Source organism: Siphateles boraxobius, unplaced genomic scaffold (assembly GCF_051911475.1).
Source record: "Siphateles boraxobius isolate OS27281-9 unplaced genomic scaffold, OSU_SipBor_1 135, whole genome shotgun sequence".
Lineage (NCBI taxonomy): Eukaryota > Metazoa > Chordata > Actinopteri > Cypriniformes > Leuciscidae > Siphateles > Siphateles boraxobius.
Window position 1 is genome coordinate 561,976 of NW_027508739.1, and position 12,464 is coordinate 574,439.

Genomic DNA, 12,464 nt, shown 5'->3' on the forward strand with positions numbered 1-12,464 from the left:
TATTTCCAATGTCACGTTCCAATTGTGTCTACCAAATAAAACAAATAATTTAAAAATAACACACAAATACAGTCCTTAAATACAACAATGTTAAAAATAGATTCAAATCCTTTAGTAACACATTTAGGCTAATAGTAATTCGTGACGAACTTGAAAAAAGTAATGATAACAATATTCAGGCCTACTATTAGGCTACGTGTTGTAGCCATTAACTAAGTGCATATAGTTTCATATTTGTTAATAAAAGTATAATGTTATTTTTACCCCATCTATGTTGATTATGAAAAGTGAACATAGGCTAAGATAGGATGCGCAATATATCGGGAGACATGCTCAGACATGATTTTGGCCACTTAATTAAGTTTTGTTTTGTAGAAAGCCTTTCTTTAAAGTGAATTTCGTTTTGTTTAAATTGTATCTTAATTTTAATATTTTTTCATCAACCAATTGCCTGGATTTAATAAATAAGAAGCAAATAGCAGACAATATAATCATGAGTCATGACATGGAGGCGCGAGCGCGGTCCCTTGCATTGCACGTGAACTGGAGCGCATCTCATCACAAATTAACCGAAACTCAGTATATGCCTCACAGACATGAGAAATATATCTATAAAGAAAGCTTGAAATGTCTTTAAACGAAACCATTATAAACGAAAAGAAATAGGCTACTCTCTCTATGGCGTGTTCACTACGGAGATGGTGATCATCAATTTCATCTTTGCAGACACAACACTAGTTTATTAATAGAAATAAAATACAAATTTATTTTTAAAAATGCCGTTTATCGCGTTTTGGAAAAGAGCTCCTCATATCTTTTAGTTTGTCAGTGCGTTTTGTGGTGTTAGGAATTGTTTTTCTGCGCATTTCCGCACTAATTCAAAACGTGCGTACATGTACACCACCTCCTGACCTGGCGTAGGATTTGAGCGTGCCGTACGCCAACGTCCATATTGATAAATATCAGTCACCGTGGTTTTGGGTGTACGCCAGGTGTACGCTGGAAATTTGGTGTACGCACTTTTGATAAATGAGGGCCATTGAGTATCCAAACGCTCAATAACCATAACGACACGCTTGTTTTATATCGCAATCCAGCGAGCCATGACTACAACCAAAGAGAGTATGTGGCAGGAGGACGATAAAAGCTTGAATTTCGTCCTATTTTATTATAAACTATTTTGAACTGGTTGAGTAAAGATCTAAGTGATGTGAGGACAGATCTGTTTTTTACAGTTGAAGACTTGTGAAATGTAATATGAAGAGGCTACTGTTGTATAAGAACCCTTGGCTAACTGTTAAAATGAATTTTATTAATATATTTATGCGCATATTGTTCGATGTCAAAGACACTGTGTGTTAAGTAGTGCTGTAGCGGCGCGTCGATGACGATGACGCTGCGACGTCAAAATTACGTCGAAGCCATATTTTGGGTCGACACTTATTCATTTATTAATTTTTTGCACCGTTTCCGGCGGTACAGCTCGCCACCACACGTGGGAGACCGAAACATTGCAGAATGGAGGACGAAGACAACTAGAAGTGAATGTGCTTTACTTTAAATGAATCACACACAGTAAACAAACCCTTAACAGACAAAAAAAAATGTTGCAATTTAGACGCGCAAACCGGGTGCCGGTGCGGTGAGACGTACATGCTCGGGCAGATTCGGCTTGAAGTCGTTCATCCTCGGTTGCGGCGCCGCGCGCGCTGTTACAAAAGAAGCCGTGCACACAGCCAAGAAAAATGGGGTCTTGCCGGTCTTGCGCACCCAATGCGTCATTTTTGCCACGAGCGTCGAGTTTAAACAAGGCTTTACTCCGTGTCAGCGTGCGCTCTGATCGGTAAAGGGGCACAGACCTCTCCTGAATCATCTCCAGCAGTAGCAGCCTCCGAAGCAACACTAACTCCGCAACGTTTCCTACGTAAGCTGATATTAGTATTTAAACATTCTCTATGATAAAAAATGTTTGTAAAAATATTTTAATAACACGTTTTTGGCGGTTATAGAGTTCTAATGACGGTGTTCAAATACATAACATTAGACTAACGTTAGCCAGCTTATAGTATCATGATTCAGTACACTATTTAGTATTTATTTGAGATACATTATGTTTTTTTATTAATCGAGCAGCAGAAAAATTAGTCGTTAGATTAGTCGACTAATCGATAAAATAATCGCCCAACTAATCGTTTAGTTAATAATCGTTTACCCCAGCCCTGGTGTGTTAAGGTCTATTATTTTAATGTTGTTACGGTACGTGTAAGGGACGCAATTGTTGCAATCATTGGGCTTTCAATTAATAAACACTTGTTGACATTAACTTTTTTTCTCTTTTGAAATGGTAACATAAACCACAAGTAGTCGAGTAACTCAGGTTTTGTTTTGACAAGTAACCGACTTGTAGAAATCAGTAGTAGTGCAACCCCTATTTATCCAATTCTATTTTGCTTTTAGAAAATAAAGCCTTTTTCAGGACCTTTAAGATATTTAGCATTGTGACATTTCATGACAATTGTAATAGTGTTGTCTTGATACCATGGGGCAGTCATGGCCTAATGGTTAGTGAGTGATTGGTAACCCAAATGTTACTGGTTCAATTCCAGTTCTTTCTACTGTTTTCACTTCACTTTCACTTCAAAATCACAGTAGTCGGTATCAATACCAATTTCAGATTGTTGAACTTTCCATGGATTGGCAATGCATTGACCCACTTTTCTGGTTGTCTGGTCAATTATATTCACATAATCACTTCGGATGGAAAAAATCAAGTGACCTTGCATTTGAAATGTACATGAGCAGACAGAGCTACACAACAACAGTTGTTTTACCGACTCTGTCAGCTCGACTAACTCTCAGCACAATGTCTGCCCTCTTAACCTACATTTCTGCTGATGTCTTCAGCTGCGAGCTACACATCATGTAAACTGCAAGCTGTAGTTCTGCTTCTCTTCTCAGGTCAATATAAACAAGATTGAAGGCTCTAAACTGCTTCAGAAGCTCATTTTATCCTCAAATGTATCAATTGCATTGTTCTTTTTTTCAGTGTGGAAACTAGCGATAGGCACCTAAGACGTTATTATATTACAGTATTGAAAATTTCATGTCACAATATTGATTAATTTTCTGCATCTCTCTTACTCGTACTTTGGCTGATCATTTGCTTCTCTCTCCATCTCAGGTTCTTCTTTTTGTCTTCTCCATTTTGCGGAAAGTGGCGTGGGATTACGGCCGCCTGGCCCTGGTGACGGATGCTGACAGGTAAGGACATGTCGTTGTCAAACTTGTTTGATAGATGGGTGTTATTTGGATGTCATTGAATGATTTCTCAGATGTATCTCGTGTGAATTCTTCAATTCTCCTGTATACTCTCTGTGTGTGGTGTAAAAGAACATGTATATTTGTGCATTTCCTGGAAAAGTGCAAGAAAAAGATAACATTTCATCTTTGCATCGTCTGAATCCCATGTACTCACCCTGGAAAATAATAGGGATTTAGCAGCTGCGGATGAAGGGGTTTTGCCCATTTTTGAATCCCTGTTTCAAGCTATCAACTGAAATGACCAGCAATGGACATGATCTCATCCAATCAATAAAATCCTCTCTTTAGAGTATCTCTAGATGTGGCCAATAGTGGACGAGAACCTGGTGTTTAAGTAGAATTACTGTGAAGAGCAGATTCAACCTCACTTTCTGTTAACCACGGGTCTTAGGAGCACATTTGAGTCAACGGAGAAGACCATCTCTGGTTACTGGTTACAGTCTTGGTGTCTCATGGGATGGATTTTAGGACTCAAGCCCACTCCTCTTTCCATTATAGCCAAATTAATGACAAACACAGCGTTGCAAAGGGCAATCTCCAATTACAGCCAACTTTAGCCTTCATCAGAGTCTTAATAGTTGGCAAAATTAGAGAAAATGGCAACAGAACAATTGTCGTCCAAGAGCTGGACTTCTTAATTAAAGTTGAAGATTCATTAGGTTCTCCTAATTATACGCCTCCATTGACGGAATTGGATGAAAATTGGTCCGTGTCCTCAAATTGTCATGATGTTCATTTGTACCAAGCTTCATCAGGGCCTTAGAATGTAACCAAAATTTGTAAGGGTGCGACTATAATTTTCCCTAGGTCGCACCGTTGCCGCTAACGTCCTCGCATCTGCTGCCTCTCCACGAACGAAGCGTTTGTTCTCCTTTGAAGGAACTCGCACTCATGGTTGGATCATATCGTGGCCTAAACCAATCAGAGACCGAGATGGAGCCGGTCTTTGGCTCTGATTGGCTCTGGTCTAGATATTCCTGTAGGCCTACGCTGCTCTGTGCTGTGTGATTGAAATTGCGACCTGTGCACCAGAGAATCAGTTTCGGCAATCAGCATCAGCAAAAATAAACGCAAGAAAACAGACAACGGACAATGAAAACGAACAGCCCAGACATAGTTACTTCAGCCACCAGTCTCCCCAGTCCCTGTACGATGCCAAGCCCTGGTCCTTCATCAGAGATGGCATCCGACTCAGAGATGGAGGTAGAGCCGACCGAGCCTGAGCTAGAGACTCTAAATAAAAGGGGAAAAACATACATTTCATAAAGACTGGTTAGACCAGTTTCCCTGGTTAAGGTTTAATAAGAAAGAGAACGTAATGCACTGCATTTATTGTAAAGAATGTGGCCAGAGCATGGCAGGGAACAGTGCATTTGTAAGCGGATCAACAAAAAGCACAATATAAAAAAAATAAAACACTATTCATGTTTGTTCATGTAGTGTGTGACTAAAATGGCCCCTCTCAGCGGCAGGCAGCAGCTTTCAGGTCCTCAGAACAATCAGAGATGATGATAAAATTCAACGTAGCCTATAACATCACAAAAGAAGAGCTGCCATTCACTACATTTAGATCGGAAATTATTCTGATGAAGAAAAATGGATTAGACGTGAACCTGACGTACAGCAATGACGTTCAATGTGCCCAATTTATTGGGGTAATAGCCGACACATAAAAAAAAAAAAGACGACTGTTGCCATACATGTCATTTATGATCAACGGTTCAGGAAAGCACTTTTAAACAGTAGCACTTTCTATTTTGAAATGTTTTATTTTGCTTAAAATGTTTTATTTGGGCATCTCAGTGAAGCACTTTAAACATTTTTTATTGTTATATACAGTATAATTGTGCTTGGAATAAAAAAAAGTATTTACCTACAGCTTATTCTTGTTTTTTTAAATAATTTACATAATATATATGAATGTAAATGGAGCGTGATAAAAAGGTGACCTTGTAATTGTGGCGTTACATTTTTTGTGCTGGTGCACCTAAATAAAAAAGTTATGCACACCAGAGCAAACAAGGCAAAAAAGTTATTCTGGAGCCCTTCATTGAGTTTGATCATTTGGAAGTTACATTCATTAGCAGAAATAGACTATGGCCAAATATTTATTTGGCTTGTGAGTGCAGGATGAATTAATTAATAAAAATTCCCTAAATGATCTTCTTTCTGGCGTCTCTTGATGATGTTACCCTTATTATTCAGGTTCTGCCTCACAGAGACACTCTTCCTCACCCGCTCTCACAGCTCGAATAAACTGGTGCAACTAAATGCACATGAAAACTTTTCAAGAAATATTTCTTTGGCAGGGGTAGGAAGTGAATTAAAGGCTACACACACACACACACACACCATCTGCTTCATAGCACAGTGGGTTTCATTGTCGCTGAGCAGATTTGCTGTATTTCTGCTGCTGTCAGTACACATCACTGCTGTGTGTTTCTATTTTCACTCTCCTCTTCCTTTCCACTTTTCTCTGCTGTTTTTCTTCCCTCGCTGGTGCAGAATGGAGCCAGAAATATTTCCTTGTATCGTTTTCCATTGAATCGATCATGTATTATTTGCTTCTCATGATTGTTACTGGAAATGGACTCAGCCGCTGGTATTGTCTTTTTTTTAAACTTGGTTACATTATTATTTTAAACCCTGAGCTTGTAAGACCTGGAGTTTCATCTGGTAACCAGAAAGTACCATTAAATACATTAATATTCTGAAAGGTTTGAAGGCTGTTGTAATGATTGTTTTCGTGTTAAAAGTCGAATTGATTGTGCTCCCATGATGCCTCACTTCTTCCTGTAATAGAGTGGACAGAGGAAATAAAGCATTGAGCTTCCTTTTGGAGTCTCACAGTTGATTAATAGACATTTTGCATGTCCGGCTCCTTACTCTTTCACAGTCCATTCTCTCTCTCTCAATCTCTAATTTACGTCATTCATGGCCAAAGGCAATTTAAAAACCACAGCGACTTTTGCATATTGACTGTGTTTTGCGATTGAAGGGTTTGTGGACCTGCTGACTGCACAGCTTCCGTCTGTAATTACAGCGACACACTCTCAGATGGCTGATTCTGTGTTTCTCACGTGGACTGTACATTAAACACGAGGCTCCAGTTTTCGCCCAGCGGTTCATAGTGAACAGATTTACATGTAAACACTTGAGAGCTGAATGAATGCACAGCTGTAATGTGGTGTTTGGGGGTTTAATGAATATCCTATATAGTATCACAGAAACGTTGAACATGTGCAAACTGGATCATAACTACATTTTGGCATTTGGTTTTTTATTTCTTTACAAGAACGTATTTTAATTGCACATTAGTCATCTTATATATTGAGTGATGCTGATATGGTATATATCACCTAACATCGTTCTGTTTCCACAGTTAAAAATCTGGATCTTCAGAGATTGCTTGATTTGAATGAGTTGAAGCTTATTTTTTTTCCTTCCCCTTTTCTTTCCTTCCCAAGACACAAGAGAAGATTCAACGGTCTGGAGGAGCGGGAGTAGTATGTTCAGTTATTGTTCCTATGCTTTATTCTGCTCACTGGTGAACTAACTGCTCACTACCTCTGATAAACTAGTGTGTGTGTCATGGTTTGTTATTATGGAGGTCATCTTTGACCTTTCCTAATACACCACGGGTGACACATGTCTCTTTAGAGGTGTGTGTGTGTGTGTGCGGTTGCTGTCCTGAGTGTTTTCTCTGATTGCACACCACATACTAATTTTCCTCTGGTGTGTGTTTGTTTGTGTGTGTGTGTGGTGTTTGACTCACTCATGTGAATTTGCTTTCCAAAGGCCTCTAACACATGAGTGTCAATAACCGCCTGTCCTTCGTGTCTCTCTTTGTGACGTCTGTTCTGTGACTACAGTACGAGAAAGGAACGGAATAACTATGAGCCCGTACGCAGGTAATAGAGCTCTAGCGTGTCTCTCTGACCCGTTGTGACCCCAAAGAGTGGATCCAAACAAGACCCCTCAGTATTGTGAGTCTTCCCGCCCTTGTGAATGTGGCCAGTCAAGTATATCTTCTCATGTAGAGCTTTTCTTCAAAAGTGGTGATCGTAGGTGCACATGACCTCCTCAAACCTCCTTGCACACGAACACAGAGCTAATCTTATCGTTTTAATCACACTCATGATATTCCAAACTAGAGTCTTTTAAAAGTAAATTTTCCTTTGTTTCTTTAGTTTATTTATCACAATTGGTGACTACTTGTCAAGCAACATCTGATTTTTTATTATTTTTATTATTTTTAAGTTGTATCTTTACATTTATTTTATTTATTCATTTATTTTATTTTACTTTATTTTTTACTTTATTTTATTTATTACAATGGGCGAGTACTTGTCATCCAACAACTGATTATGTTTTTTATTTTAAGTTGCAGCTTTAAATGATTTTATATATTTATTTTTATTGTTTTTTGTTGCTTTTTTAATATTTATTTTGTTTTATTATTTTATTTCCCCAAAAGAACAAAAAATGACACAAAAGCACCATTGAAGTAGTCCAGACTTTGAATATAACACAGAAGCTAAAGGACTTTTTATTTTATTTATTTTTTGTGGAAATTGAAATGAACATCCTGCTAAACATCTGCTTTTGTGCAGCACAGCAGAAAAAGTCATATGGGTTTGGTTTGGAATAACATAAGAGTGAATACATTTTTATTGGGGTGAACTATTCCTTTGTATACAATATGAATCATACGCTGTATAGCGTTTCTAGTCCATTTATGGTGTCAGCAGTTTTCAGTTTTTTGCCACACAAACACTTGATTATTGATTGACAGGTCATGATAAAAGAAAACAAGTGTAGAAATAGATCAGTGTATAACGAAAACGATCAATGCTAAGGTCCGGAAATGCTCAATTCATTTTTAAATTGTTAATTCTGGCTGTGTTACCTATTAAACCTTTGTGCTGCTTATCACTTGATCTGAGACTCACTTGTTTCAGATATGCCAGCGAGAGAAAGTTTCCTGTGTCCCTCATGCACAGATCTGTTTTTGCGGTTAGTCTAATGAGTCTGTCAGTCATCAAGACCCACAGCAGAGGAACCACATTAATAAAGTCATGGGACAATATCCTTTTTTTACGAACTGTGCCATTACTCGGACAAAGAAAAAGAGGATCTGGCTCTGTAAACCTGCTGGTTTAACAATTACATCAGAGAACATGTCTTCATCAAGTACAGTTAGCATATTAAAGCTGTGATTAATATAGTCGATATGCATTTGTGACGATATAAACAATCAGACATTTGAGATTTGCTAGTGTATATCGCTTTACGTGAGTATACTGTGTGAATATATTCAACTTTATATAGAGAGCTGTGCTATAATAGTTTTTTGATGATATTGTTCAGTTCTCAGGTTAATGGAAATGAGGTTTAAGATTTGCGTTTAAGATGTTTTTAGCTAAAACACTCATAATTGGAGGCTGTTTAGATCTGTATTTGTTCTGCTGTGTGTTTTGGGAGTAGATTAGTCTTCATCTGAACTGTGGTTTAATATCTTTCAGCGTACGGAGGGAAATGTGCTTTACAGTTCTTCAAGCACATAAATGCTTAATATCCCATCAACCCTGAGATGAGACCGACCTATATTTGCGTGTGTGGACCTGAATGTTCAGACGTTCTGACTGTCCGGCTTCACTCGCTTCATTTCAGACCTTCAAAATAACCCAGAACATCCAGTTTAACCCTTCAGAAGACCTGCATTTCTGACATGTTTCTCACTTTATTCTTTCTCTTTTTCCTTCCTTCTTTCTTTCTTTCTTTCTGTCTGTGTGTGTGTGTGTGTGTGTGTGTGCGCGTGTGTGTGTGTGTGTGTGTGTGTGTGTCTGTGTGTAGTGTGGCTTCAGCTCTACATTCTGAAACGCCGGACCGTTATGAACGTCTCACCTCCGTCTCCAGCTCGGTGGATTTCGAACAACGAGATAACGTAAGACACCTGTCAATCACTCCATCTGGCCCCGCCCCCTCATCTGTATTCACAGCTGATTGACTGTCGTCGGGTCACATGACTGTGTGATGGTTGGCGTAAGAGTCTGTGACTGTTAAATAATTCAGGGTTGGCAGTAATCTCTGATTGTGACTGTGAGTGTGAGTGTGTGTGTGTGTGTGTGTGTGTGTGTGTGTGTGTGTGTGTGTGTGTGTGTGTATGGTTTGTCTTCAAACTTAATGTGAAAGTGTTTTTTCTTCATGCATTCATGAGGTCTGAATGTTTTTTTTGTAAGAAATTAATACTTTTATTCAGCAAGGTCAAATTAAATTGATCAAAAGTGACAGGAAAGACATTTATAAAGTTACATAATATTTCTATATCAAATAAATGCTGTTCATTTAATTCAAAGAATCCTGAAAAAAAAGTGTCACGGTTTCCACAAAGATATTAAACTGTTTCCAAAATTGATAATAATCATAAATGTTTCTTGAGCAGCAAATCATCATATTATACTGATTTCTGAAGGATCATGTGACACTGAAGACTGGAGTAATGATGCTGAAAATTCAGCTTTGATCACAGGAATAAATTACAGTTTAAAATGTATTCACATAGAAAACAGCTTTTCTAAATTGAAATGATATTTCACAATATTAAAATTTTTACTGTATTTTTGACCAAATGAATGCAGCCTTGGTGAGCAGAAGAGACTTCTTTCAAAACATTAAAAAATTCTTACGGACTGGTTGTGTGGTTGTATATTCATGTATGCCGTATATAAACACACATTCTCAGAATGCTTTTTTGTCTAGTTTTGCCGTGTTTGAAAGCCAGGTGGCATTTTTTGCACTTTATCTGGAAGAAAAGCCAAGTTAAAGGGACACTGCAAAAAAAATAACTACATAAAGACGATTTGTTGGCAATTTGACTTTGGATTCAACTGGATGTCTTTATTCCCCCCGTGGACATCATTGATTTTTCCATGCAACACTGACCTCACGTCAACGTAATATACGCTCAGAAAGAAACAAGCGGCCTTCACAGAGGGCAAAACCTTCCTCCCTCACTCCTTCATTTCTGTTTAAATCACAGTCATGATGAACCAGCATTTCTGCACTCGCTTGGGACGCCATCCTTGAAAGTCCCCAGAAGCCTTCAGGAGAGAACCTGACTCGCGCAAACCTCGAAATAAACCCCCTCAAAGTGAAACTGATCGAGAGGAAAAACTGAGAATAAACGCTTGGCCTTAAAGGTGCTATGAACTCTGGGATGTGGATGGAAAGTCGTGACCCTGGACCACAAAACCAGTCACAAGTTGCACGGGTTTATAGCCAATACAAAATTATAAATTTTTCTTTTATGCCAAAAATCATTAGGATATTAAGTAAAGATCATGTTCCAGGAAGATATTTTGTTAATTTCCTACCGTAAATATATAAAACATGTATTTTTGTGAGTGAATGCGGCACAATCGCGAACATAAATGGACAACTTTAAAGGTGATTTTCTCAATGTTTCGATATTTATTTATTTATTTATTTACTTACTTACTTATTGTACCCTCAGATTCCAGATTTTCAAATAGTTGTATCTCGGCCTAATGTTGTCTTATCCTAACAAACCATACAGGTACATCAATAGAAGGCTTATTTAAGCAGGAATCTTATTTCAGCTTGATGTGTAAATCTCAATTCCAAAAAACTGAGCCATGTGACTGGTTTTATGGTCCAGGGTCACGTATAACAATGGCTGATAGTAAAAATAATACCTTTTATCATCCGATACAGATTATTGGCTTATACATTGGTGCATCCCTACTTAGTGGTCTTCAATTGTTAATCCGTGATTGTGACGCGTCTTCATCGGGTGACATCATCATCACCCACCGAAGTCAGCCGGTGGGACGGCACTTTAAGCCTGTTTTCCAGCCTCTTAAGAGATCAGTGCAGTACTTGAGCATCTCCTGTGTGTCTTCACCTGCATTCACATATAATCCTGCAGAGAAATCACACACACACACTCACCGACTGACCCGCCGAGGCTTTTACAGGCCTGGCCGGATGTGTTGAATATCTTGTATTGATATATGCAGTAATTGTGTGTGTGTGTGTGTGTGTGTGTGTGTGTGTGTGTGTGTGTACATCGTTTGGACAGTCATTCATAGTTTGATGTGCTTTTATTACAGGGCTTCTGTTCCTGGTTGACTGCCATATTCAGAATAAAGTAAGTGGCTCTTTGGCTCTAGCATGAGGTTGTAAATATCAGTACCACATCGTAGCAGAATACGCAGCGCTAGACATGGATTGCACACTATATAACAGCGATTTCGGGGGGGGGGGGGGGGGGGGGTTAGAGAAAATATTTCAATAATTTCACACCACGTTCACAGTTTTGTGATGACGGTTAATGTTCACATGAATGCAGGTTAACAAGTAAAAGATTTCATTTTTTGTTAGGCGTTTCTTTTTTTAATTTTTAATTTTTTTTTTACAAAAATGCTTTTATTCATTCTTAAAAAATTTTGGATTTTTTTTCTTTCTTTTTTTAAGTGTACATTTTAAAAATGTAATGAATAAATGTTGATAATTTTTTTTATTGTTTATTTATATGAATTGCGCATTTTTATGATTTGATAATTTTTTTGTAAATGTTAGTTTACATTATTATTATACATTATTTTATCATTATTTTAAATTTATATATTTAAAAAAATAAAATGAACATTTATAGTGTATATTTAAAAAAATTATATTTTAATTGTATTTTATATATATATATATTAGTTTTTTTGTTTTACATTTTTAACTGTACATTTAAATTTATTTTGTAAGTTTTTGTATTTTAAGTGTACACTTTTTTGATTTTATTCATTTTTAGTGTCTTATTTTGATTTAATTTTAAATTTATTTATTTGATTTCTGTTTTTTTATGACTTTACAAATATAGTGTCTTTTTGTTTGATTTGCTTTCATTTTAAAACTATTTATTTGGAAACACTTTATTTTACCATGTCCATGTTACATGTAGCTATAGTAGTAATAACTATAAATTATGCATAATTACATTCAACTAACCTTAAATGCCCCCTAACCCTATTGTATGTACATTTAGTTAATTATTAGCACTCAGTACTTAAATATAAAATTAGACTATAACAATGGCACCTTAAAATATAGTGTAACCATTTATTTAT

At 37.2% G+C, this 12,464-nt stretch overlaps 1 protein-coding gene across 8 annotated transcripts in view; it reads left to right on the forward strand.

Annotated features, from left to right (window-relative positions):
- The window catches only part of tmem63bb (transmembrane protein 63Bb), a 71,747-nt gene that overhangs the window by 35,456 nt on the left and 23,827 nt on the right, over positions 1-12,464 (forward strand). For 6 of the 8 annotated variants that reach the window (XR_013203796.1, XR_013203797.1, XR_013203794.1 and 3 more), the window contains exons 3-6: positions 3,182-3,261; positions 6,789-6,827; positions 9,178-9,268; positions 11,457-11,494. Coding sequence is in view for 4 of the 8 variants with exons in the window: in XM_077229806.1 (XP_077085921.1) it covers positions 3,182-3,261; positions 6,789-6,827; positions 9,178-9,268; positions 11,457-11,494 (248 nt within the window). In the remaining 4 variants the exon portion in view is untranslated. The remainder of the gene's footprint in view (positions 1-3,181; positions 3,262-6,788; positions 6,828-9,177; positions 9,269-11,456; positions 11,495-12,464) is intronic. The other 2 variants (XM_077229808.1, XM_077229809.1) reach the window with 1 other exon arrangement.